At 43.3% G+C, this 27,005-nt stretch overlaps 1 protein-coding gene across 2 annotated transcripts in view; it reads left to right on the forward strand.

Moving 5' to 3' along the window:
- CASKIN1 (CASK interacting protein 1) overlaps window positions 1–27,005 on the forward strand; it is a 579,616-nt gene that overhangs the window by 392,897 nt on the left and 159,714 nt on the right. For both annotated transcript variants that reach the window (XM_069209731.1, XM_069209732.1), the window contains exon 7: window positions 13,048–13,156. In XM_069209731.1, coding sequence (XP_069065832.1) covers window positions 13,048–13,156 — 109 coding nt within the window. The remainder of the gene's footprint in view (window positions 1–13,047; window positions 13,157–27,005) is intronic.

The following is a 27,005-nucleotide window of genomic DNA, read 5'->3' on the forward strand; positions in this document are numbered from 1 at the left end:
AGCTTTTGTCATTACACCCCTCTACTAATGTATGGGGCAGCCCGATTACCTGTATGTGATGTATAATGAAAATACACTTCCCCTTCCCTCCAAAGGTTTTCAGTTCATGTGATGTATTAGGCTGTGCTGTATTAATTTTTATACACAAATACTGGAAATAAACGATTGGTTATTCTGACTTCGATGCCTAGGGTGACAAGTCTCAAGGTCAAAGGTCCCAGCATTTAGTTTTATGTCTTATCAATTAATTTGGTTTACAACGTGTCAAACAGAAATGTTTTTTGTGCAAACAAGAATATTTATGGAGAGCAGTATCCAAGTATCCGGTACACTTTTTGGTAGTATGTTGCCTGCTCTAGAGTGAATTGAACAAAACATGGTTAATTTGCTCTTTAGAAGGCATGATTTTTCACAGCAGTGGAAGTTTATGGTGGCTGAATGAGGTGTTGCCTGTTGGATGGCATCAAACAGTTGTGTTACAAAGCTGCCTCATATTCGTTATGGAACGTAGAGGCTGCAAGACTCCTCTAAACACCTTTTCCCATCATCGCTTACCAGCTGCCCACTTCCCTCGGCCTCTCTTTGCTATGTTTGCCCACTCTTGGTCCGGCTGCACCAAACTCAGGGTAGGTACTCAGGCCGAGGTTTCCTTTAACAGCATTAAAACTGACAATATCCAAGCTGCCATCTTGCAGTGACTTGCACCCTGTTTCCACTGCTGACTTACCAAATGTGCTTTTTACCCCTCCAACATTAAATGCAGCGTAAACAAAGAAAATTGGTTGAGTTGTTATTCATTCAAGGAGTTGTCGTGCTACGACAACAGTGGGGACAAGCTGACCGATGGAAAATTCTGGCCAGGGAATAAGTGGCAGTAACGCACCTACTTTTCAAAATTGTAGGTCAATTGGTACATAAGGGGCTTTATTCTGTGACTGGCTGGTACATTTATGATTTCTCAATACTTTGAAACGTCATTCTCGTAAATTTACCATGTGAAATTCCATGGCAAGTCTCAATTTCTGCCTCCATGCCCCCAATACTGTTTCAGTGTCTTGTGATGTAGTAGGCTGCAACGAACAAGCGCTCATCATGTTTCAGTGATGTCACCCCAGAGTCGTTGTGACATTTACCACATCATTTGATCTTACAATGTATAACTTTCAGTAGAACGCCTTGTTGGCTTTCTGTCCATCTTTTGAAGCAGGCTTCCTGAAAACAAGCTTTTACAAATTCTCTCCTCTCCCCCTCTTCAGATTGTGTCACTGACGCGGTCTCACGGCCTAATCAGCCCGCCTCATGAATAATGCGAGATCTGCATCTGTGCATGTGTCTATTCTGAGGAGACCAGCTGATTGTATTGACAAGGACGGTGCTGAGAAATGGCAATAATAGTGCAGATTCTGCCAGCTAATCAGCAGCCTCGTTAGACACATTGAGGGGGGCTCCTCGTTAGAGCCATGGGGGTGGGTGGTCTCTGTTACAGCCGCTGACTGTCCACCTCAATTAGACTGGAGAGATATGTTAGTCACTCTTAGCCTCCCCGCTACTTACCCTGGGGGGACATAGTCATTAGCAGTGGGATCATCATTGTAATGGGATACTTTGTTAGCTACCCTAGGGGGCTTGTTCGCTACCCTGGGGTACCTTGTTAACTACACATGGGAGTCAATGGTACAGTTCTATAGCTGTATAGTATGCGCCAGTTGGAGCTTTCCATATGCGTCAGCGCTGCCAGGATGTTCCTTCTGAGAAATTAACTTCTCTTGGCCCACAGAGATAATGGGTCCCTGTTTTGGACAGAGGAATTCTAAAAGTTTGTTTCAAATACAACCACAAAAGCAATAATAAACATGTTCTTGTTCGGTTTAGTTCATGCACCAATTTTACTGAAATTTATATATTAATGGAAATACTTGAAACCCCCTAAAAACTACCCCCAACCCTGCCGCAGCCCCACTTACCTGACTGCGTCCTCTGCTGATGCACTCTCCCTTTTTCTCTGCCTTAACCACGAACGTGCGTTGTTCAGCACATGCGTGGTTAAGGCAGAGAAAAAGGGAGTCACTGTTAACGCAAGTGTGGTTCCGATTGTGTTAACAATGTAATCATTGTTCCGGAGTCGTTGTCCCGGACGTTTCCCGTGGAGGATTACTCTGTTTGGTTAAGGTGTTGTCTAGTGTAGTAAGGTGTAGTCTGATGCAGGGGTTAGCATCACTAGTCTTGAAGGGAGAGTCACACTAGACTTTCAGGATACCCCACCAAAAATGTATGCAAAAAATTATTCTATATGGGAATCAGTTACATTATCATCATTTATTCTGAAAAATCGTGTCTAGTGACCTGTATGTTACACTCCCATATGTCTTGTAGGTAATCCTAACAGCCAGCTGGTCATCTCACTTCCCTTTGTTCTGTGGTTCTCCCTAACCAATGCATTGTCTCTGAATTTGTCCCCTGTAATATAGCTTGCAGTGCCCTATGTACTCACAGGGGATGGGCGATGAATTCCACTCTGCCAGCAGAGTTGGTGAAATTTTGGACACTTTGCGTAACGGCCAAATTCCACCTACTGCTGTGTGACAGATTTTCTTTCTCATGTGCGGCTCGCCAGTGGTAAATTGGCGAGTATAAGTGAGAATTGTCATCCTCTAGCATGATTTTCAGGCGCTAGGAGAGCACCCAGCAAACTTTTCCCGAAGAGGGTGGTCGCGGGCAGTCGTGGGCGGTCTCGAATGTTGGCAATGCGAAAGCTGCCACTCAAGAAAATCTAGGTGAGCGGCAGCCAAAACAACTCATGAAGCAGTACTTTCTGGCCCACCACATGCTGCTGTTCATGCTGATTTCAGCATGGAACAAACCCCTGCGGCTAAAAATCAGCACAGGCAGCACAACGTGCAGATTTCTGCCAGTTCGCAGAACTCCGAGGAATCTCACAGAGGTTTCATGTAACTCCGCAAAGTGAAACTCAGCGAGTTTCATCCGCCCCTAGTCCTCACCTTCTCTTGTTCTTCCTGACCAATGTGTCTGATTGGCCACCATGCACTATGCTTTCTTGCTCTCTTGTCCACCCCGCTTGTCTTATTCTTAGCCAAATCATCTGGGTCAGCGGGGCAACAGATGATGATGATGTGATCATGATCTGCTGATGTTTATAGAAAGGCAAACATAACCTATTATATCTAATTACAAGATCCAAGCACATTGAACAGGTATATAGCATGATACAATATGGAAAGGTGATATGAAAGATACTTTGTTGGAAAATATTATTCAACATCTTCCTTTTACACAGAATCTATCAATCAGGCATTGCTTGTATAGTTTAGCTACTCACTCGTAGGGGTCTCAAGTCGCTTGGCGGGGGAGGTCGCGTAGCTACCATCAGTGATGTGGTTCTCCAAAAAGCCATGTCTTCAGCTCCTTCGTGAAGATAAGGAGGGGGGTAGTCTGTCTGAGGTGGAGCGGGAGGGTGTCCCAGGCTGTGGCTGCGATGTGGGAGAAAGAGCGTCCACCTCTTCTTGATTTCCTGATGCGGGGTACTTCGGCGAGGGAGAGCTGGGCTGATTGGAGGGTCCTGAGGGGTACGTGGAAATTTAGTCAGCTGTTCAGTTAGGCTGGTCTGGTGTCATGTAGGGCTTTGTGGGCGTGAATGAGGCTCTTGAAGGTGATTCTTTTTTCTTTTGGAAGACAATGAAGTGTTCTCAGGTGCTGAGAGATGTGGCAGAGTCAGGGCAGGTCGAGGACCAGTCTGGCGGCGGCGTTCTGGATGTTCTGTAGTCTGCGGGTGAGCTTCTTGTTGATCCTGGCATAGAGCGCGTTGCTGCAGTCCAGTCTGCTGGTGATAAGGGCATGTGTGGCGATCTTTTTGTGTTCCAGGGGGATCCATTTGAAGCTCTTGCATAGGAGGCGGAGGGTGTGGAAGCAGGTGGATGTGACTGAGCTGATTTGGTGGTCCATGTTGAGTTTGGTGTCCATGACAATCCTGAGGTTTCGGGTTTGGTTCGTGGGGGTGGGCGGGTTTCCGAGGGTGTGTGGCCACCATGAGCCGTTCCATGCATCGGGCTGTGGGCCCATGATGAGAACTTCTGTCTTGTTTGCGTTGAGTTGGAGGCAGCTGTTTTCCATCCAGTTGGCTTCTGCTCCCATGCCTTCTCGGAAGTTGTGTCTAGCTGTGTTGGGTTCTTTGGATAGGGAGAGGATGAGTTTGGTGTCATCGTCGTAGGAGACGATGTTGATTCCGTAGCTCCTGACTATGCGGCCAGTGGTGTCACATAGATGTTGAACAGAGTAGGGGAGGGAGGGGGACTCCACAGGTGGTGGGTGTGGGGTCCGAGATGACGGGGGCGATTCTCACTCATTGGGTTATGCCAGAGATGAAGGAGTGTGCGGCTCAGAAGACAGTTTTTTTTTTCCCTTGCATAAATTCACACAAAGAAATATTAAGTATTTAATCTGGGAATACTGTATAATTCAGATGGACCATAAAAAAGAAGACTATTAATAGCATATTAATAGCTGTTTTCATGCACATCGTTTACACCTTTCTACTTCTGTAAATACAGCTTCCGCCCCCTAGCACCTCTCTGGCCTTTACCAAGTATACCACATTGAAATGCACGAGGGCCCATGTGCTTTTTTTTACTTATTTGGCGCTCTTTGCATATCTGTATTCTTTGTGTAAGTCTGGGTGCAGCAGACTTTAACCTCTAATGTTGTTCTTACTTCTCTCAAGAACATATTTTTGGCACTTTGGCTTGTCTGTAAAATAGCACATTTCCTCTACTCTTCCATTTCTTTATAGACTCACCCCCATGGGAAAGTCTCCACTGATGCTATAAGCTTGCCAAATACCTTGCCATAATTTATCACTATGTTCTCTCTTCTGAGAATAAAATGAATTTCTTCTGGGTTTCTGCCTCACAGTTTTCCTAGCATTTCTGCCCTGTTAGAAGCATAATCTGCTGCTAACACTTATGGGAGCTTTATTGCTACTGTCTGCATTTGATGAAGAACCAACCTCTTTTGACTTTTTTAATAAAGAATGGCTTTCACCGAGCTGACAAAACCAACCTGGAGAATGGCTTTCTTGGTGAAAACTTTGTCAGGTTGTTTTTTCAGTTTTGTTGTTGTTTAATTTGTCCCTCCGCAAAGCTACCTTTTCTTTCCCAATTTGTAGATTCACTCATTCTTTAAAGGGGAGAGGCATTGGGGTTCTCACCTTAATTGTAATTGCCTCATCCCCAGCTCCCATGCACTTGTTACTTGTACTCTCTAGTCCTTTCCTTGCCTCCTTTCAAGTGCCTCCTTGATTTTCCCTGACTCCTTCACCTTATTCCCATTGTTTGTGTACTTTTTCCACCTATGGTGCTCTGTATTTATGTAGCTCTCTTTCGAACCCATTCATCCCCTATTGCACGCTACTGTCCTCCATCCCCCCGAGGCCAGGGTTCTGCAAAGTCAGCCCTGGAAAGCCGGGTCCATGCCAGATTTTTAGCATATCCACATTTAAAAAAATGTAGATTTCTGAAATATCTTGTTTCTAAATGTGGATATGCTAAAAATCTGGCATGGACCCGGCTCTTTTTCCCTACTTACATTCCCATCTCTGTTCAGTTCCTCTTTTCCCTAAGTGTGGTCTTCTACTTTTCCTACTGTGTCCTGGTAGACATAAAAAGGACTATGGTGACCCCATATATTTATGGTTATTTATGTTTATGTATTCTCACTATTTTTAATATACTAGGAATTATAAGAAGTTTTTTTTAAATACCAGATCTAGGATTTAAACTTGGCACCCAGGATTCAGTCCCAGGTCAGTGGTGCATAATTTCCACACAAATCTTTGCATTTTTGTGGGAAAAGTATTTCATCCTTCTCACTTTCCCCCAAAATTAAGTTTTGCCAGCCTGCATATATCAGACTGGCATTCTTCAATGTGGAATTCCATCAGAATGTTGTAATACAGCTGTATCAGTGAGATTAGATATCAGCAACTGTTGGAAACACAAAATACTGTGTGACAGCAGTGACATTTTCTGTTTCAAGGAGAATAAATTCAAAAAGAAGGAGGCAGTCTTTCTAATAAAGTCTGTTCCTTTTGTTGTTATGTCAGTTAGGGGGTTAGTAACCTATCTAGCCACATTTACCAACATTTTCTGACCATGACATGAATGAGTGAAGTCTTATCACAATGGGATGCCTAAACATCACTAACAGTGTCATATAGGAAAACATCCCTCATGATAACACACAGTGATGCCTCCATAAATATCATATGTGTTTCCAACATGTTTCATACCTTTTTTGCAGCCCTTTCTTCAGGAGGAGTTAAACAAAGTTTTGATACTCTCAGGGCAGTTTTTATACGATTCAGGAATGTGTCTCTCATACAGCTCCATCCCAAAGCTGGTGATGAGGTGACGTGGATGAGTTAGTAGCGTAAGCAGAGCGCATTGCACCTTGGCTGAGTGTGAGATAGAATCAGAGATCAGTGTGTGCATAGAAGAGTGGAAAATACAAAACAACAGCCCTGCAATAGTTCAATCCTTAGAAGTTTTTATACATATACATCCTTAAGGCAATCTTTTAAAATATTTGTGTTACCGCCAATCCATACTCTCTAATATTTTCTGATAATGGGCATAAATCAGTCATCCCTTCTCCTGAGATGCCGGCTTTCAACCCTGTGGCAGGAGTGCTGGTGAGTGGTATTTGCTTAAAGGTGCTTGAGGTGTGGCTCAGCTGTTCTCCTGACTGCAGGCCAGCACCAGTCTTAAACGCAGCAGAGGACCAAAAGTAGAGCTGCACGACTGGCCACGTGTGCTGGTCAGCCAAGCTGCTAAAGCCTCCGTTCATTACACAGGTATCTTTTGGCTGATACGCCAGATTGCTGCAAACCAAGAGGCCATCCTCACTCATCTTCTCTCTGGTTTTATATTATTCACCATCCACTTGCACACAGTGCTGTGGCTTCCCCTCCACCTTCATGAAAAGCCAGCAGATTATCACAAGTAATTGGCAGACGTTAGGGCTGCCACAAAAGCTGTAGTCTACTGCTTACATTGGTAGGTTGAATCGGTTGTCCTCCAAAACACACTTTACACACTTTTGTAATGCAGCAGAAATGCTCTTCAAATCACATTTGTTCAGAAATTTAATTAGGCTGTGATCTCTTCCCTAACTGGATTAAGTGAAACCAGGACATAAATAGCCTCCTCACTCAGAAGGTCTGGAAAAGAACCAGCCTTCATTACAGCAGTGTGCCATAAATATTAATTATTTTGTCATTTCTTTGTTATAAATTTATAAACAACCAAAGGACCGCACAGTACCACACATGTTTGTAGGATCTGTTGAATTCAAGTCCCGCTAAGATGTCAGATGAATAGATGCCCTAACATTTCATATATTTGATAATTTCTTGAATTTGTTTAATTCCTCTATGGGGCATTTTGGTATCATTGTTAAAATGCCATTTGTATTCTTGATTTTAATGCAGGTGTTATAGTTTATTTTTATACATACCTAATGAAAATGAAAAGCTGGTGTCTGCCTTTCTTCTTGAAGTTGTCCCAGGCAGGAGCATATTCTGAGAACACCTCCGCGGTGGCTGAATGTCCTCATTAGACATTCTGTGGGTCTAGGCTGATGCAGCGGGGATGCAACAGCTTTGTAAATGTCAGTTTACAGAGAGTGGAAAACGGATGAGCAGTCCTCGGTGACAGAAAATCTATTCTTGCATTGTCACCAAACACATTGGGTGATTGGAGAACCTGCTTGTTAACCAGACTGGTCTTTGGTAACGATGCGCTCTGGTAAGTGGGCCTGAAAGCACAAACAGCAATTCCTTAAATCAAGTTCACCTTTAAACGTAGGACCTGTGGGTAAGTAAGGAGACATTCTGTTAAAGGAGTGTTTCCAAATACTGAAATTACTGCTGTGAGAAGGGATGTATGGGGCCTTTGGCAGGAAGTACATTTGAGAAGAGACAACCTTTTAACAGGAATTACTGCAGGAAAATAGATAGCCAATGAGCTGAAAAGATGTACTTTTATAAAAGGACCTTCTTCCCGACTGAAGGCCCTGATAAAAATGTGGCTACATGGTACAGTCTGAGATGGAGTCTGTGTCCTGGTTCATGGTGATTTCAGGAGATGTTAAACAAGTCACCTCCAAACTGAAACTTCTTCTTTGAAGAAGTACAACACGTAAACATCCTGCACCAGCACTAGATATCAGGATTATGCATAGAATGCGAATCTACAGCACTTCCAGCTGCAAAATGAACGTTACAGGTAAGTAGCGTTTTTCTTTGTTCACAAGGAGACATATACTGGGGACAGTGGATTTGCTCTTTCATGAGAAGGAACCAACTGGGACTTGTGGGTAGGTTTTCATATCAAATGAGCCAGTTATAGTTTCAAAAAGAGATGTGTTCATGTAGGAGGGAAGTGATATCCCATCTGATCAGTAGTGTTAAGATGTCGGGCTTTCTCTTGCAGAACTTCTAGAACCTGGAGCGCCATCCAAATCTAGATTCCAGTGTGGGACACGGATTCTGTGACATCTTGATGGCATTCTAGCCTTTGATGATCTAACTCCCTCCTCACTGAAGTGTACATAGTTTGAGGAATACAAATATTGATATTTTCAACCAGACAAACCCCCTACTGAAGCATATCATGTGTATCTGTGTTTTGTTACCTTTAACCTGCCCCAAAGATTTCAGCGACCTGTGTCTTTCAAGGATTCCACTCAACTCAACAGGTGCTGGCCAGAGCCAAGTTGATGAAAAAGGGAGGCCGTAAAACCTCAGTCCAGCTAAGTGGCAGTGGATGGCCGATAAATGTAGGATCGAATATACCTTTATGTACCATGTGGCAATGTGCGGGTAGAGGCCAATCGTATCAGAAAGAGGTCTCCACAATGTAGCCTTCAAGGAGAGGAAAGTATAAGCATGCGTGCAGTGGTAGTGTTGTAAATCTCAAGGATGGCCTCCCCAACTTGCTAAGTCATGTTTATAGCCACTATTGTTTCAGGAGTGCACTAACAATTGCTTTGTCCTGCTGTTCTCACTGCTGAACCCTGTGCCTTCAAGCGGACCACTGGGATGCATAGTGTTCGATCAGCATGTCTGCCCAATAATGAATCATAATTTGTCCACATTAAGTTATATCATATTTCCAGTAATGCAGTCAGGCTCATTTATATAAGGATTTAAACAGATCACTGGAGCATCTTCAATTCATAATTGTCTATCCAGGCAGACCATCAGACTAGGCTTTTCATTATCATGGTCTGAGCAGACTATCAAAGGCTGCTTATTTAGATAATACTTTATAGAAATCATTGGACCATGATTGTTTATACAAACCATTAATCGCTGCATATGTATAAAATGGTAAATACGGACTAAGGAACCCTGCTTATCATTGCTTAATTTGTAAAAGAATAAATGCTGGGGACCAAACTTATACACGGAATGTCACGATCAGTGCTCTTGAATGTGAGGGTGCCGAATACCGGGGCTGTGTAGTCTTGATTCAGGCCTCTTTGCTCCACCACCAGACCCTTCCTGCGCCTTTATCTCATGCTTGCATGTTCTTTCACCCCTGCTTTCCTTCACTGTTATTGTTTCTGCCTTTCTCCTCCTCCTTTTTTCCCCTTTTGTGGTTTTCTTTCTCTTGCTCGGGGTCAAAGTCTGATGGTGAACAATAAGTGCCAGTCCCAATAAGTGCTGGTCGGCCACATCTGCAACCACTAGTTCAAACTAAGCAAAGTGAGGTACTAAACATTATATTGCACATTTTACTAGCCTGTTAAATTTGTTTACAGTGATCGGTAGTACATAACAATAAAACACCCACCGCTCAGGTGTCCCGCCGGTTGGTTGCCTTTGTTTTGATTAGAAGGTGCCTGGGTGCTGCGGAACATGTGACCAATGTATTGTTCAAGGAAGTCGTAATTGGGAGACAAAATAGTCCCTGCATTCATTGGCTAACTTGTTTCCATTACCAACAATCCTCTTCTTGGAGAGATTTTGGAGTTGATAATTGCTGTACACACGCAAAGTCACATCTTCTGTTTGGAGCCGCTTAAATAGTTTCAATCTGGATTTCGGCTGCTGATTAATACTGATATAATCTCCCTTCCATTTTTGTATAGTTCTCATCCTAATGGATTTCTTAAGCATGCTTTATGTAGGTGATGCCTGATGCATCTCTTGCATGTGCTCGGCGTAGGATATCACTGAATGGGTGTCCAGGTGGGTCTTTCAACCACATTGGATGCAGAAGATGCATTAGCTATGGCTGCCCATTGGTCTTGTCTAAAAGTCTTTATAGAGCGGGATCATGCTGGACCTCCTGTGCCTCAGCACCTCACCTCCTCCTACCTAACAAAAATCTGACTGCTAGTGACAAGTAATGATGTGGATATTCTATGAGTTTTGATGGCTTATGCTGCCCGGCCTGCTGAAGGTATCCTACTAGATTATCCAGCGCCAAACTGACCATACTTCTGTATTGACCCTTCACCTCTCTCATACCCTGCTTTGTAGTACAGAAGACTAAAGAGATCCTGAAGATCAATAGATAAATTAGTCATTCTGCAGAATATTTTTATGGTATGGTTCCTCAAGTCTTCACACCAAGCAAAGTCCTTTGGCGTTTGGGTCAAGTTGTTCTATTGAATTTCACTGGTTATCTGGTCAAATCGATAATTTCTTGGCTGAACCCAATATTTGCCAGGAATCAAGGGTGATCTGTCCTAGGAAATTCAGCCTCTTCTCTTCTTAGTGCTTCTAAACCTTCCGCACCCTTGCTGCTGATGTGAGCTGTGCCTCAGATGCCTACCCCTATCTTGCCTCCAGTGGGAAATTATATGGCTACAGGATTGAAGGTCTGCAACAAATGTCTCTATGCAATTATGTAAAATATGTAAACTGTGCCACCAATGACTGTATGGTTGCAACAAGCAAATTGACAAAACCTTAATTGCACGGTGACAAGATGAAACAACAGTAGAAGCTGTCTTTAGGTGTATAGAGGAGCATCCGCCGTAAGCAGGAAACACATAAACATTGCAAGGTTCACAGCAGTGTTTTGGGGACTTATATTAGAAAGATGAAGATCTTGATAGCCTTGAGGAAAAGTTTAGGAACATGGTGGCTCTATTTGGGAGTCTCATGTTAAATAATCCATATTTGGGAGGATGCACAGTGGCATATGTCTCTCTTCTGAGGCACTTGGATTTAGGGATGGGCCAAACGTAACATTGGCTGTTTGAACTGTTATTTTGGAGACTAATGGCGTAATCTCTGTGCAGAGAGATTGAGGTGAGTGCCACCTAAGGCACCTAAACACGTTGCCAAAGACTTTCAATTTTATTCTGGCCTTGAAAAGAAGCCAGGGGAGTTTGGTCAAAGCATAGGTGACACAGGATGCTCCCTTTATGTAGGTGATGCATCTGACAATGCAATTTCATCTTGAGAGACTCATCATGAAGAAATGTATGGGTGAAATTCATGTTATTTCCTTTGCTGAAATTACTGAAAATGACCCACAAAAATACCCTAAATTACATGTTATGATGTGAAATGCTTGCTTTGGAGTGCTTCACAACGAAGTCCTGGTATGTTAAAAAAAATAGTCGACCTGCAATCTACATGATCGGATTCAAGCTGGCCATCATTGCTGTTAGAGCTCAATGGATCCCTGCATCTGCAGCCTCATTGGCGCACCACGGATCGAGTTGCTACAGTGTTAGACTACCATAGGGTGCAAGCTTTACCAACCTTAGCGTGCCACACCAGATTACAGGGCACTTGTATTCTTGAGTCTTGTACTTAAGTAATGGAACACAATTCCATGTAGTGCCAATTGTACAACAGATGTCATGTATTTCCCGTCCAATAACAAAACGTACATACTGTGTTGGATTTTTCCACTTGATTTTCTGTTTCCCTAAATAAAAGGTGTTTTTATATGAGTTTGAAGCATGCCAGGGCTCCTATAATTGTGATGAAGTGTGTGTGTGTGGGTGGGGGGGGGGGGGGGGGGGGTTTACACAAAACCCTGAACAGTGGTGATGAAAAGTGTATGAGAAGTGTATCAGCCTTTGAACCTGTTAGCTGTGTGCAACACAGCTCAAAGGGTTGCACCCTCAAACTTTGTAACACAAGTCATAGAACGTAAGTAGCTTGGGTGAAAAATCTGGTTTAACAGTTGTAGATATTTTCATGCTTGTTGATTTTTAGGCCTATTCAGAACCGTTAAGCAGAAGTTACTAATTAATGTCAGTTGCATCTTGAAACTCTTATTTGCATCTAATGGTTTGCGTCGGTTTCAGCTGGTCTTTTATTTGATGCTACGCTTTTGCACAGGACACGTGTAGTCAATTGCCATAGAAACCATTTGCAACTGGTCAAGTGGAATTTACCCCATGGGACACAAAGAGCAGAAAGATCAAGAATGTGCTAAACTCAATAATAATTGAGCCAGTACTACGATCAGTCAAATATTGCTACACAATTATTGTAGCTTCTAGAAATAACAGTTTCACCTCAGAATTAAAAAAATGATTGTAGAAAATAGACCATATGTACATGGCCATGAGTTGAGAAAGTGCCTTAAAACATCCCAGTACAGGATTAGAATGATAGTAAATCCAGTCACAACATTTGGAAGGGGTATATTGCATAGGCAAATAAAACAAATACACAAAAAACCTAAGTATAATTTATTACTGAACAATAAACATGCACCCTTTTCTCTGCAATTATTACACATCTCAAACAGTCTGCAGAAAGCATTACAGGTCGAAATGTTTGATGTTGGAATGGTTTTATGCAACACGGTGCAGCCTCAACACTGTTAAATCTGATTAGTATGTAGAAGGGAGGATCATATCTTAGCTAAGCCTTCTAAGATGTAAAGACTTCGTCAGGTTGCAAAGCAGCAAGTATGATGCAAGCTCGACCAGTGTTTGAACCTTGGTCTCATCGCTTTTTTTCCATTTCCCTTTTTGGTGACATCCTTCTGTCAGGCTCCTGCTTCAAGCTGGCATCGACATCAACCGGCAGACCAAGTCGGGCACTGCCTTGCACGAGGCGTCTCTTTGCGGGAAGACGGAGGTGGTGCGGCTGCTCTTGGATGTAAGTCTTTTTCTTGTTTTCTTTGTACTTGTGATTGGTTGAATCTTCTTTTAGTACTGGGGCTTGTCCAGGCAGAGAGTTGGTAAAAACCCATCGCTAGAAGGCGCAGCAGGCAATCCTGGCTCCCTGCTAACAAAGGACTGGTGGATTTTAAGTCCTACCATCTCAAAGGATCCTATGCACTGTAGCTGCACGCATGCAATACATAACAAGTGAACTGATTGCTGTCAATGCAATTAACACACAATGCTCAAACTAGTGACTGCCAGACAGGAAGGGTGCGAGGACTGGCTGCAAAAATATCCAGAGTGCTTCCCATATGCAGGAAAATGCTATTTTGTGTTTTTTTTATTTTCTTTAGGACAGCACTTGGTTGCACTTTAAAGCTGTGCTGTTTCACCCTGCCTGATAGAAAGACTGCCTCAGCTCCCAGAGCCCAGATGCAGGCGCCCTCACGAGTACCCTTTGAGGCACCAATAGGAACATTTTCCAAACTGCATCAAAAATAACAGACTGCAAGCAAATAATCCTTAAATCCTACAAGTTTGATAGGTGTTACTGGTTTAATGTTCTTACAAATGTATTTTATTTCAATACAGTTCCTAGAAGACGTCCTTGTCTACAGTACCCTAAGCCACTTACCTAGTAGTCATTAAATCCTTCAAAGTATAAACCACTATTGTTGGCCTAACTTAGTCACAAAATACACTTTGTGCTACAGTTCTCCCCACACTGTCCTGTCCATGCTCGTTGTCATCGGCCCACTCTGTCCCCCAAGAGCTCCATACAGCTCTCCATAGTTTATTCCTTCATCCTGCCATGTCGGCTACACTCACGCTTCAGTTCCCTCTCAGACGGGCTCTATTCAGCCTCTTCTCTAAGTCGCTGTGCTCTCCGTCCCCTCTCGAAACCTCTCACTGCAGTGCCAAGAGATCCTCGGGGTGGAGGGAGCTTTATAAATACTCTCTCCCTCCACCCTCTCATCTGATGCATCACTCACTCCCTACCTTCCCAAGCCACCATCCGAGGCATCTCCCTCATCCTCCCCCGCTGGGCCTCTCTCCTGGGTACCACCCCTGAGGCGCAACTGATGTGGGGTCATGTTATCCACATGAGGCGCTTCATTGAAATACACTTTTCCAGCTGAACTGAGGCAGCGCCTGCCTCTAAATGCTTCATTTCTGTCAGTAAAAGCAAATAAAAAGGCCAGAGTAAAGAGCCCCTTTCTTCTGCTCTGTGCCAACAATGGCCTCAGCGTGGTGGAAACAGAATAGCACGCTAGACCCCGTGCATTACGGTAGTTAAGCGCCACCTTGGATGGCAGCTGCTGCCCGCACTTTCAGAGCCGGGGATACTTATCTATTTATTTGCAGCATTTTTATAGCCACCTGAACAGCAGCTAGCTTTATTGATAACTAAAGATAAGAATAGGTATAGATAGCAGTTAAGGTGAGAGATGTCATCTGATAAGTCTTTTCTAGGCTGTGGACTGTCCGAGTTAAGCCTTTTTGTGTTCTGGGATCACATTCCACCCTCTGTGCATTGGGCTTCTGGGATCTCATTCCACAATCTGTGGGCCAGTCGTCTTGGATCTGATTCCACCATTTGCAGGCTTGTCATCTGGGATCCTGTTCCCCATCTGTGGGCTGGGCTCTTAGGATCTGATCCCACCATCTGCGGGCTTGTCATCGGGATCCTGTTCCCCATCTGCGGGCTGGGCTCTTAGGATCTGATTCCACCATCTGCGGGCTTGTCATCGGGATCCTGTTCCCCATCTGTGGGCTGGGCTCTTAGGATCTGATTCCACCATCTGCGGGCTTGTCATCCGGGATCCTATCCCCCATCTGTGGGCTGGGCTCTTAGGATCTGATTCCACCATCTGCGGGCTTGTCATCCGGGATCCTATCCCCCATCTGTGGGCTGGGCTCTTAGGATCTGATTCCACCATCTGCGGGCTTGTCATCGGGATCCTGTTCCCCATCTGCGGGCCAGTTGTCTTGGATCAGATTCCACCATTTGCAGGCTTGTCATCCGGGATCCTGTCCTCCATCTGTGGGCTGGGCTCCTAGGATCTGATTCCACCATCTGCTGACGATTCTGAAGAAAGGCTGGCTTAGCTTCTTGCGTTTATTTATTTTTAAAACTGGAATGCTGGAAACTCCATTGAAGTCAATGTCTCAGGGTCATCATGGCTGGTATAACCCTTCTGCTCCCACATTCCAATGTTTCTCTTTTTGATTTCTGATTTTAAACCTTCAATCCTCAGTGTGTGGAATGTTCTAATAGCCGTTTAGCCCTTCTGCCTCGGGTTCTGCCATTTGTTAAACACTGGAAGCTTATATTAGTATTTCCAGTGGCAGCTGGTGAATTTTCAAAGCGGTGGGGCGGACATTTTCAGATAGAAGTGTAACCCAGTGAGCGAGTCCTTACTGAGAATGGAGGGTGTGGGAGGTTCTCCCCCCGGCAAGAAAATTTTGAAACAAAATGGATTCAAATGGTGAATTTTACAGCCTACATTTGTAGTACTGCACTACCCAGAGACTTACAATCACGTAGTGATATCGTCTGATTTTGTTACATCTTCCACCAGTTGCACTGCAGCTTGGAAGATGTCTTTGGGAGGTGCTGTTGTGAATTTGGGTATGTCTGAAAGTAGTGCATTCCTTTCGTCAACATTTGAGAACGGCAGAGTTTGTGCCACTGTTCTAGCCGAGAGATTGATGTTGGCTTTAAGTATCCTTAGGAGATGGAGATAAAGTGATGCATTCTTTATATGTTTAGTGATTGCTTCGGTTACATGTAAATTATGATTGATGATAAAAATAGAGATGAGGCAACGCAGATCAGTGAGGGAGATGCCAGGCGGACAAAGAACATTGAGCGATTTTTGTACTGATGGTGGAAAGTGGTTGGGATAAAAAAGTAGGAATTTAGCTTTGGATAGGTTCAATTTTAAAGTTAATGAGCTTATCCACTTAGATAACTTCTTGAGGAAGTTTTTTAGGGTTGTTACACTGAAAGGGTTGGAGATGCTGCAGCGTCGCACAGCGTCATGAACATAATGCCATACGGTTATCTGCCTGTCTGAATCATCGCACGTAGGCGTTCCATCTATGGGTTGAACAGGGAACAAGAAAGAGTTGAGCCGTCTGGGATAGAAATGTTGAAGATCTGAAGGAGTCCATTTTCACACAATGAGACCTTGCTGATAGGAAAGACTGAGGTTGCTTTATAATGATTCCTTCAATGAGAAAGCAAAGTCTCGGATGGCTGCAGCGAGTATAAAAGCATTGGCATAGCCAATAACACTGTGGGTGGTCATTAAAGGCCATACCTCTCAGCTTTCCTAACGCTTTCTTCCTTTTGTGATTTAACATCCCGCTTACAGCTTGTTTCGAAAACCACATTTTGTGGTCCCTTTCGGATTTTACATGGTGATGGGGAAACTTGTGTGGGAGGGTGTGTGTGACTTATTTGACTTATGGTTTCTTTCATAATGATGTGCTAATCTAGAGTTGTGTGATAATTTTTAAAGCCATGCTCTAGAACATGTACTTTCTCTAGTGTGTTCTGGTTTTGTGTGAAATGAATACTTAAATACCTGCATAAAAATGTGTGGGATAATTGGTCCATATTTAAACATTCTGAATACTCGATTGGATTCAACTGGCCATTTTGACTTTTATGTTTTTTATCATGCCTTATCCTTTAGGTACGTGGTGATGGGTCTCCCAAAGCTCATTTTTTGCTTTAATCTTTAGTGAGCAGTTCGATGAAATACAATTACAGATTGACCATTATTAAAGATATAAATGAGTTACGAAAAGGCTCCACTGCTTCTCAGAGCAGCTAAAGACTCCCTGGCCATGCAGTGCATATATCAATTCTGACGTACTGCTGTCAGGTACAATTGTTTTCAAGCTATGAAAGTTTCCATACCTTTGTAGTCCATCACAGTTCTTTCATACATAAGTGCAAGTCAAATAATGTCTCCCAGTCATCCTAACTTTTTTCTTTTTTTCTTTGATATTTTATTGCATGGTTATACGTTTGACACCCCTGCGGATGATCCTGGCTTGCATTCATTCACACATATTGTTTGTGCGCTGTATACTTTAATCAGAAAAACTGCATGTCTGTACAAATGTAATGGTCATTTTAATTGAAGATCAATCAATCAATATTTGTACAGCGCGGCTACTCACCCGTGAGGGTCTAAAGGCACTACACTCTGTAATTCACTCTCTGCCACTGCACTCTCTGCTACTGAATTCTACTTTGCTTCACTGTACTCAGGCCCACTCTACGCTGCTCTATGCCAATGCTCTCTATGCCACTCTGCTCTACGCCACTGCACTGTACCCTGCACCACTCCACTCAGCAGCACTCCACCTTATGCCACTCTACTCTACTACACTACACTGCACTCTATACCACAGTACTCTACTCTGCAACACACACCACTGCACCTTATGCAGCCGCATAATACACCATTGCACTTTACATGACTGCATTCTGCACCACTCTGTAACACTGTACTGTGCACCATTGTACACCACATCCATGCGCTCCTTACCAATGCACTCCATGCACTACAAACTGCACCCTGACACTCTATTCTGCAAGACTGTCCACCATTGAACTCAACACCATTCTACTCTGGACCACTGCTCTCTATGCAACTGCACTCTACACCACTTAACTCTACACCCTCCGCATGCACTCTACACCATGCAGTGTATGCCACTACACTCTACATCAATCCACTCTATGGCATTCTAATCTATTTTGCACCACAACATTCCACACCACTGCACTCTACACCACTCTGCTGTTCACAGTGCACTGTATGCTACTCTACATCTCTGCACTCTACCCTGCATCACTCCACACTATTCAACTTCACTCTACTTTGAAAAAGTCCACTTTATGCCACAGCACTCTGCCCTATCCACTCTGCGCCACTTCACTCTATACCATTGACCTCTGTGCCACTGAAATCTATTCTATACCACTATACTCTACGCCACTACACTCTACTCTACGTCACTGCACTCTACGCCATTACAGTCTACACTCCTTTGCTCAAAACCAACGCACTCTACACCAATCTACTCTGCACCACTGTACTTTACGCCACTTAATTCTAGTCCACTTTACTCTGACACTCCATTCTACGACACTACTCTATGATGCTGTTCTCCATTAAACTCTACTCACCTCTTCTCTGCTCTGTGCCACTTTACAACACTCTATGATGCTCTATGTAACTCTGTCTATTCCACTCAGCTCCACTCTATTGTGTGAGACACTACACCACTCTGCTTGACTTTACTACTCCACTCTGTGCCACTCCACTCTACACCACTCTATGCCACACCACTCTAGTCTGACACTCTACTCCACTCTACACCACTCTATGCTACTGCACTTCATGCCACTTGACTCTACAACACTCTTCTCCACTCTACCCAACATCCTCTACCTCACTCTTTTCTACACCACTCCATGACTCTCTATGCCACTCTACTCTAGACTGACAGTCTACTCCACTCTACACCACTCTACTCACCAACATACTACTCCTTCCATGACACACCATAGCACTCTACACCACTCTACTCTGTGCCGCTCCATGACACTCCACATCACTCCATGCCACTCCATAACACTCCACACTACTGCACTTTACGACACTCCAGTCTACACCACTCTCCTTTACCTCACTAACTTTTAGCCATGCTGAACAGCAGTCACATTGGTGTAAAATATGGCAAAAACATATTGGCAAAGCCAATAGCTCTTGCATTAGTGAGACCTATTGGTTTCGCCAATGTTTGTTTCTCTTGACATCCACTCTTTTCTTTCACCAATTCCTAATTCCAGTTTTTCCCCTTATATTCCTCACTTCTCCTTCCCACTTTACTTGCGAATATACAATAAATCTGATTTAATATTGTATGCCTAAAAACAATTGGATTTTAAGAGTAGATTATCATATTTCTCTAGCAGGACTCAGCTAATTGTACTTTCCAGTTTTCCATCCACTATTCCCCTCATAAAACAATCTCCAGCTTTTACCATACCTGAGTTCTCTGTCAAGATATAATGACAAGCTGACCGCATAAGAGGACCTTCACTAACGCATACAGAGCGGTTTTATAATTAATATGTTCTCGACTGGTTTTGCAGCTATGAACTGCTGAGCTTTTTTGACCATCATTAAACCTGGAAAATGATTACAGGCTGCACTTGAAGTCATTAGAGGCTGGCAAGAGAAAGAAAGAAATTCCACTAATAATTCATCCTTATACAACATGTAATTATTGTGATGGAACAAAAACAGAAAATTAATGTTACAGAAGTTAGTTATACATATCTGTGCAACAATAGGCTATGCCACCATTTAATTTGTAAATCTTTTTGGATATTAGTAATTATACAAACTCATTCGTTCACGAGAAACTGCAGCAATAATGTTTGGTACCTAATGTCTTTCCACATTCTTCAATAGTCAATAGCAACACCAACCCCAACCCCAGGAGAGTGACGCTGAGCCAAACACTAGGTTATATGGAACTTCTGGCATATTCAGCATGGTTTGCCAGGTGATTGCCTTTTTACAATCAGACAGGGTCTTGTGTGAACTTAACATAACTTTTAAATGCTGCTATCATTGCTGACACCGTGTGTGATCTGAGACCCAGTTCCACCTGTAGGGCTCGCTTTACTATGCTCAGTAGGTCATGTAAGGCAGTTTCTAAAGGCTACATTTTAGCAGGGTCTCGCCATTTTGTATTAAAAAAAAACACAATAACAATATAAGGCTTGACTTCCACTCACCCTTGAGTAGCTTTAACCCTTTAGACCATATATGACCCAACCTATACTGTGTCAGAACCTGCCGAATGTATGTAGAGCTTGTAACATTGTCTCTATTCCAAGCCAGAGGCCTGGCTTCAAGCATTGTCACCATCAACATACTCTGAGGAATGTGAAACATTGTTTCATTGTCAAGAGACTTGGAGGGTTTGAAACATTGTGTCACTATCAGCAGTTTATAGAGGACAAGAAACATTGTGCCAGTGTCAGTAGGCTTTTGGACCTTAAAACAGTGTGTCTGTACCGGCAGTATGTTGAACTTGACACACTGTGACTACACAAGTAGACTTGGCGGGGGGGTTTGAAACGTTTTGTCAATTGACTAAAAAAGACGTGAAACATTGTGTCAGTAGACTGTTCAACTTGAAACAATGTGTCACTGTGAGCAGAGACTGGGGGCCTGAAAGATTGTGTCAATATTAGCAGAACTGTGGAGAACTTTCAACAACGTGTCAGTGTCAACAAACTGTCGTAGGACTCTTTCCTTGTGAAAACGTTTAGATTGTACCTTCTTTGCAAGGCAGAAAGAAGCACAAACTTTTTTAGTCCTGTGGCCTAAATTACAAGGTCCAGGTTTAAACGTGTATTTTCAAGAAATGGGTTCAAATTATTAAATAGTGCTTTGCTTCTTTAAAACCTGAAGAATGTAAAAAGTGCGGAGATTTATTTGGCAGTTTCATTGATAGGCAGCCATCTTCTTCTCCATCCCAATGCGCTTTCAAGATGGTCAGCCGTGTAGTGAATGTCGGCATCAAGTACGCTGACGAATCCCTGCTTTGTTTCTTCTGGCTCAGTAAGAACAACTGGCTAAAGATGCTCTCTGGTGTAACCACTGGCAATTCATTGTGATACTGTAGCAAGAAGAGATTGCTTAGCACTGTCCACAGACAGGTGAGCGCCAGATCTCACACTCTTTCCTTAATTTATCTCTTGTGTGGCACTTCTGAAAATGTGTATTAAGCTATGTCTCTTGGCAATTTCATTTCTTATTCAGTCATCACCAACAGGAGCTCCATCACTTGTCAAAACCAAATCAGCCTGATAACAACACACAGCAGAGCGTGACACTAGCTGTGTAGTTCAGAAAATATTCCTTCCTGGTGGAGTTTGACCTTTATATACGTCATAAATCAATTTGTTATTAATTAATGAATCCACAGCATTCCCGCGTGCTTACATCCTACAGAAGAGGTATCCTACTTCTGGGGAAACAGAATCGGGGCTGCTTTTGCACTTCTCTCAATTACCACAGACACTCAATTTCTGCTGACCCTCCATGAATTGTATCTTCCTGACCATTGCTGCACCTCACAAGCTAGACTTTGTATAGGTTGAAGAGGAGCCTGGGATGCCAGTGTGCCAAACTTGTTCTGTAAAAGAGCAGGCCTGGAATTGACAGATAGGGCCCTTAGGCCTCAGGACAGTAGACCTACCATATGGTTCTTCCCTTAATATGATATTTGCTTATTTCACCCCTTTTTATGGTAATTGGCTTCCTCTTTTTCACTACTTCCCCTAAGCACAATATGCTTCACAAGACTAGAACATGAATATATAGATCTATATAAACTGTAAAAAAAAAAAACTTTACACTTGTATAGCGCACTACTCACCCGTTAGGGTCTCAAGGCGCTGAACTCATACCGCTATGGAACCCCTCCTGGTTTTTTTTTCCCTGTGAGGTGCCCACTCCTGGGCACCCCCAGGGTGAAGCCAGGCATCCAAGCACTGTTGGGGCCGTTGTGGAGATTAAGCAAGCTATTGCCCAGAGTTGCAGAGTGGGACTCATTAATTAGATTAGGCACCGAGGCGAGAATTATCTGGTCCAAGGGAATTGAGGCCAAGACCTGCCGAAGCGGAACTTGAACCCTGGTCTTGAGCCAGATCTCTGCTTCAGGGTCTGCTGCTCTAACCATTGTGCCACACTTCTCCACAATATAGATATAGATCTATATATATAGAGAGAGAGCGAGATAATTTTTTTCTTTGCTTGAGAAGAAGGCAATGCCCTCCTCCTCCTGTTAAAAACTAGCTAACCCTTAAAAAATGCAGCATGTCCTTTCATCGAAGGATTGCCACTCCAGGTTTCTCCCCGTGCTGTCATAGAGCAAACCCAGCATAGCTGAATTTTTGGAATCATCTGTTTCCCTCTTTCTCACCATGAGAAAACTCCCTAATCCAGAGGTTCTCGACCACTGTGGGGTAACCAGATTCCTCTGGACACCTCAGCTTGGTTGAGGGGTAAGTCACTGATGCAACTCGCCTCACTGATGCTTGCCCATGTTTGGGAATGATCAGGAAGTGTGACAAGGGTGTAGGTAAAATGTACTTCAACATGTTTCGGAGGAAAAAACAGATGGTATTTGGGAAACTACAAGGAGTGTGAAAGCCCTCCATGCATTGCATGGCAGACCCTTCTATTGCACAACAAATACAGCAACCAAGCATCTCTGGTGGTGGATAGCGGGAAAGAAATTACCGTGCACTGAGGTACATAGGAATTATTTGGGAATTCTCCTGCTGTCCATTAGAAGGTCATGTCCAGCACCTCCCTTTAAAAGGGTCTTAGAGACAGTACCCTTCATCCGTCCAGGGACTCAACATAAATATCCCACCATCCACTGACAATTCTACCCCGCCCGTTTTTAAATAACTTAGATGGCCCTTTAACTAGTCCAGGCATTCCTCTCAGACATCAGGGCCTTCTGATCGTACAAGACATACTGCAGCACTGCAGAGTTGTCACAGGGGAGATGGCTACACAATATTCAGGTAAATACATAAGGTGCCTAGGATGAGCAGAGAAGTGCAAGAGTTGGGAAGAACTGGGGTTCAGTCTGCTATTAATACTTTCATTCCAGGGTCTTTTTTCAAGCGCATGTTTTATTTCAGCACATTCAGGGATATGATTTGGTGTAAACCCTGTATCAGTACATCATTGCAAGCTGAAGATATTATGGAAAGTGAGGAGATATAAATTGTTTTAATCATATTTACACCAACACTTTGTTACATGTGCAAATGCAATTCGAGGAATGCTGAGCAAGAAAAATGTCACCCTAACTGTCAGGAATTTGGCAAAACCTCATATGTATGGATTTTCCAAGGGAAAGTAGCCCACACAGTAAACTTTATAATATTAGTGCTTGTCACAAAATGTGTGGCAGATTCACTCTTTGTGGTGCATCGTGCGTTTGATGACAGATTTAAAACTCAGGACTATATAGTCAGTACAAAAATATGCATTTTCTAATTCTGAACACCCTAAGGAAGCTGCAAACACAAGTCAGAAATCACTTGCCCTGGCTGGTTGGCTGGCCAGCATAACAGTCTGAACATAAGAGGTTTTTTAGAAACCTTGGTCATGCCCTCTTCTGTGCCTCATATAGGAGCATATCTCTGCTAAGGAGTGAACCTTATCTTTGTTTCTCTGAGTCTCCTGAGCTTGGGGTACCAGACATACATGGATTTCTTATAGGTTCAGCGTGCACAGAGACAATATTTGGAAATTTGGTCACATCTCTCTACCCTGTGCTATATAAAAACATACTACAAACATATATTTTTTAATATCTACACATCCTAAGGTTTCTATCACTGGGTTCCAGACCTCACTCACTGTGATGGGTTGGCCGGGAGATCACACTAGACATAACATTTGTCAGATTTTAGCATTTGTTATGTAAAGCATATTAATCCCCTCCAGTCTCCCTCATGCAGAAATATTTTTCTGCCACGGCTTGACCCCTATCTTTGCTCATCTGCATCTCCTTAGTGAGTGGGTGTCAGAAATGTATTGGCAATAAACAGGGTATAGTTATTTTTGAAGATTTGGACTGCAACTGCAATCAGTGTGCTGGCTCGAGGTACCAGTCTTTAAGTCACAGATATTACCCTTGGGCTGTAGGGAAATACACCCCAACCATTTATTTTCAACGTTTACACATCCTAAGGTTTCCATTGCTGGGTCTCTGACTGCCCTCGTTTGCCCAGAAATGGGCAAACAAGACAGTTGTAAGACTTACAATATTTTCCCCCAAAATACGGTTGTTTCCTTCACTGTTCCTCACATAGGAACATATCCCCCTCCTCAAAGCCTGACCAAAATCTGTGCCCCCTAGGTCTGAGCATGGGGTTCACAGACTTGTACGTCTGAGCAGGAATCCACACAATAGACAGCAAGGAATGTTTTCATGTAAGATATTCTGTTAGGATGATTTTAGTATTTGGGCCCGGGGGGTCGGCTAGCAACCAAGTGAACCTACCAACCCACCCATTTCTGGGAATTGGAGGCAATGAGAAATCCATGGGTATGTGGCTTGCACGAACCCCAGCATGTTTTATTACCAAGAATCCCAAGCAAATGTCAAATAATGAGAGAAACAAAATATCTAAATTTGTTCCCTTTTCAGTGACAGAAAACTCCAGAACATCAGGCAAAAGACAAAGGTTATTGCATCTAATGTTTCTGCACATTCAGGGCTTAATTTGAGCTGGTGGTTGCAGATGGTTCTCACCGGCACTCATTTTGGGGGACTAGCACTTAGTTTTCCTCAACAGACTTTGATCCAAAGCAAAGGAGATAAACTTATGAAAGGGGATAAGACGGAGGGAAAGAAAGAATGAAAAGCATGACACACTGAGAAAGCAAGGACCAAAAATAACTTTCAAGAGTGAGATAAAGAGGCAGGGAGTGTCTGGTGGTGGATTAAAAAGGTTTAAGGTGGAATCAAGACAGCACAATCTTGGTATTCGGTGCCCCGCTGTTAGGTGGCACAGGCTTTTGGGCAAAAATTCAGGCCACACCACATATTCTTTTACAAATTAAGCACTGCACACATTTCCCAACCAATGGCTCAGTAAGGAGCAGGTGGGAACACCACAAACTAAATACAGTTTATTTCCACACACATTTTCAACTTTAGCTATGACGGGTCATGTGTATTATAAACACTCAAAGTGTCTGCCTCCTGTCACACGCTGCAGGTTCTTCTGTCTGATTTGTCTAGTAGCTATGAACTCAATAATGCTCAAGCAGCCTAGTAAGGTTTACTGACTGGACTCTGGTGTTAGAAAAGTTTGCTGAATAAAAGAGAAAATGCAGAAAAGGAGAAAACAAGCTGCTGAGTGTGACAGAACATGCAGCCCATTCTGCCCATTGCCGAGCAGTGCTCGGAGTAATATTGGAAATTAGTGTTAGGAGAAGCTTGGGATTGACGTGAACATTAAGTACTTTATGGAGGTAGAGTATTAGCGTCTTAGGGCCCTCTTCGGCACAGTTAAACTGTGTGCTCTACTGGACAGAGTAGTACATTACAGTAGCACAGATGGTGGGGCGTGGGGTCACTGGCTAAACTTTGTAGGGCCATTCTCTGTGCCATTGTCTGATAAAGCAAACTGCATAACACAATGTCAACTCTAAGGATCACCGCTATGCAGACAGCTTCATACCTGGGGCAGCCACACCACTCTCCCGAGATGGCATCTGGGGCTGTTTCAGAAGCCCAATATTCTACTTGCCCTTGTCTGCACCCAGAGGACAGTGTCATCCGGGAGAAACCAGTGAAACAGACGAGTATCCAACACAAAAGGTGTATGGGCTGCACATTCTAACTAGAAGCAGCCAAGCCACTTTCACATTTGCTTTTTTTATGTTATGATGACTTGGATTCCATGACATAATGTCCCCCATCCTTGACATAGTGGGAGTGCTTAGCAACATTCTTGTTGTCCCTGATAAAAAAGTGCTCTACCCGGACATACGGTGGGTCTCCTGGGCATAATTGTGGCTCTTTGTTGCATGCTAGTGCAGTTTTGAAATGGTGTTCACTTCACTAAATGTGGCTATCCTTGTCATAATGCTAGCTGGGCCTGGTGGTGTAAATTGCTGCTAATACAGATGAATATTCATAGCATTTATAACAGTGGCGAATGGGCATGAACGCAGAATATGTCCCCGAGTAACATACAGAATTATAGATGGGTAACAGTAAATTATGGGGATGTTTTTCACGCCATGGCTCTGAGTGGCATTAAATAGACAATGATGTCACCCAGAACCCAAGGTGAAAACATCCCTGTAATTCCCTTTTTACCCATCTATAATTGTATGTTATGTATATGGCCGACAATCTTCTGACCGTACTTTCACTTACTAGACTGAAGCAGAGGAGTAATGAGGGGGCCATACTTAACATGATCTCTAATTCTGAACCAAATGTGAAACAAATACCTTACCTACCATCCTTTACCAACCCCGTAACCTTCCCTGCATGCCTTCCCCCTCCTGCAGCTCTGCTTTCAGTCAAAGCAGGCAAGCAGAGCTGCACATACAGGCTCTCAGAGGGCCCTGTCACTTGGCCTGGAAGGCCTTTATGACATCACAACAGTGGGTAACCAGTTTTGTCATTAACTGTTGTTATGCTATAGCAGTGAATTGCCAGATTTAGAATCTGATGTAAACAATAGGGGTTTCCTCTAGACCAGTGGTTCCTCAGCCTATAATCCGCAAAGCCTCCTCAGGAGGTCCACAACTGCTTAGAAAATTAAATATCAACAGATTAGGTTCCCAGCTTTCAGTAATGACTCACTGGGGGGGTCCCTGGATTCCAACAATAATTCAGTGGTGGTCCCCGGGATGATAAAGTGTGGGTCCACAGAAGTCAAAAGGTTGGGAACGTCTGCTATAGATGCCACGTGTAGGTGAGTGTTTGGTGAAAATATCAAACTGTTGTTCGGAAACATATATTGACTACAACGAAAAACTGGCATTCCAGGGCAAAAAAACATATTTTTTAGGTAGGCTGGAATTAAACATATTCATGTAAAATGCAATGTTGCTCACACTCCGCATCTGTGCCTTCAGAAACTGGCACGCTAAAGTTTAAGGCAATTTTTTTTTCTGAATGATATTGAGGGATAGTTCATCTTGATCTCAAGAGGTTTCTTGGTGATCTTGGTTTCTTGG

This window comes from Pleurodeles waltl, chromosome 10 (genome assembly GCF_031143425.1).
Source record: "Pleurodeles waltl isolate 20211129_DDA chromosome 10, aPleWal1.hap1.20221129, whole genome shotgun sequence".
Lineage (NCBI taxonomy): Eukaryota > Metazoa > Chordata > Amphibia > Caudata > Salamandridae > Pleurodeles > Pleurodeles waltl.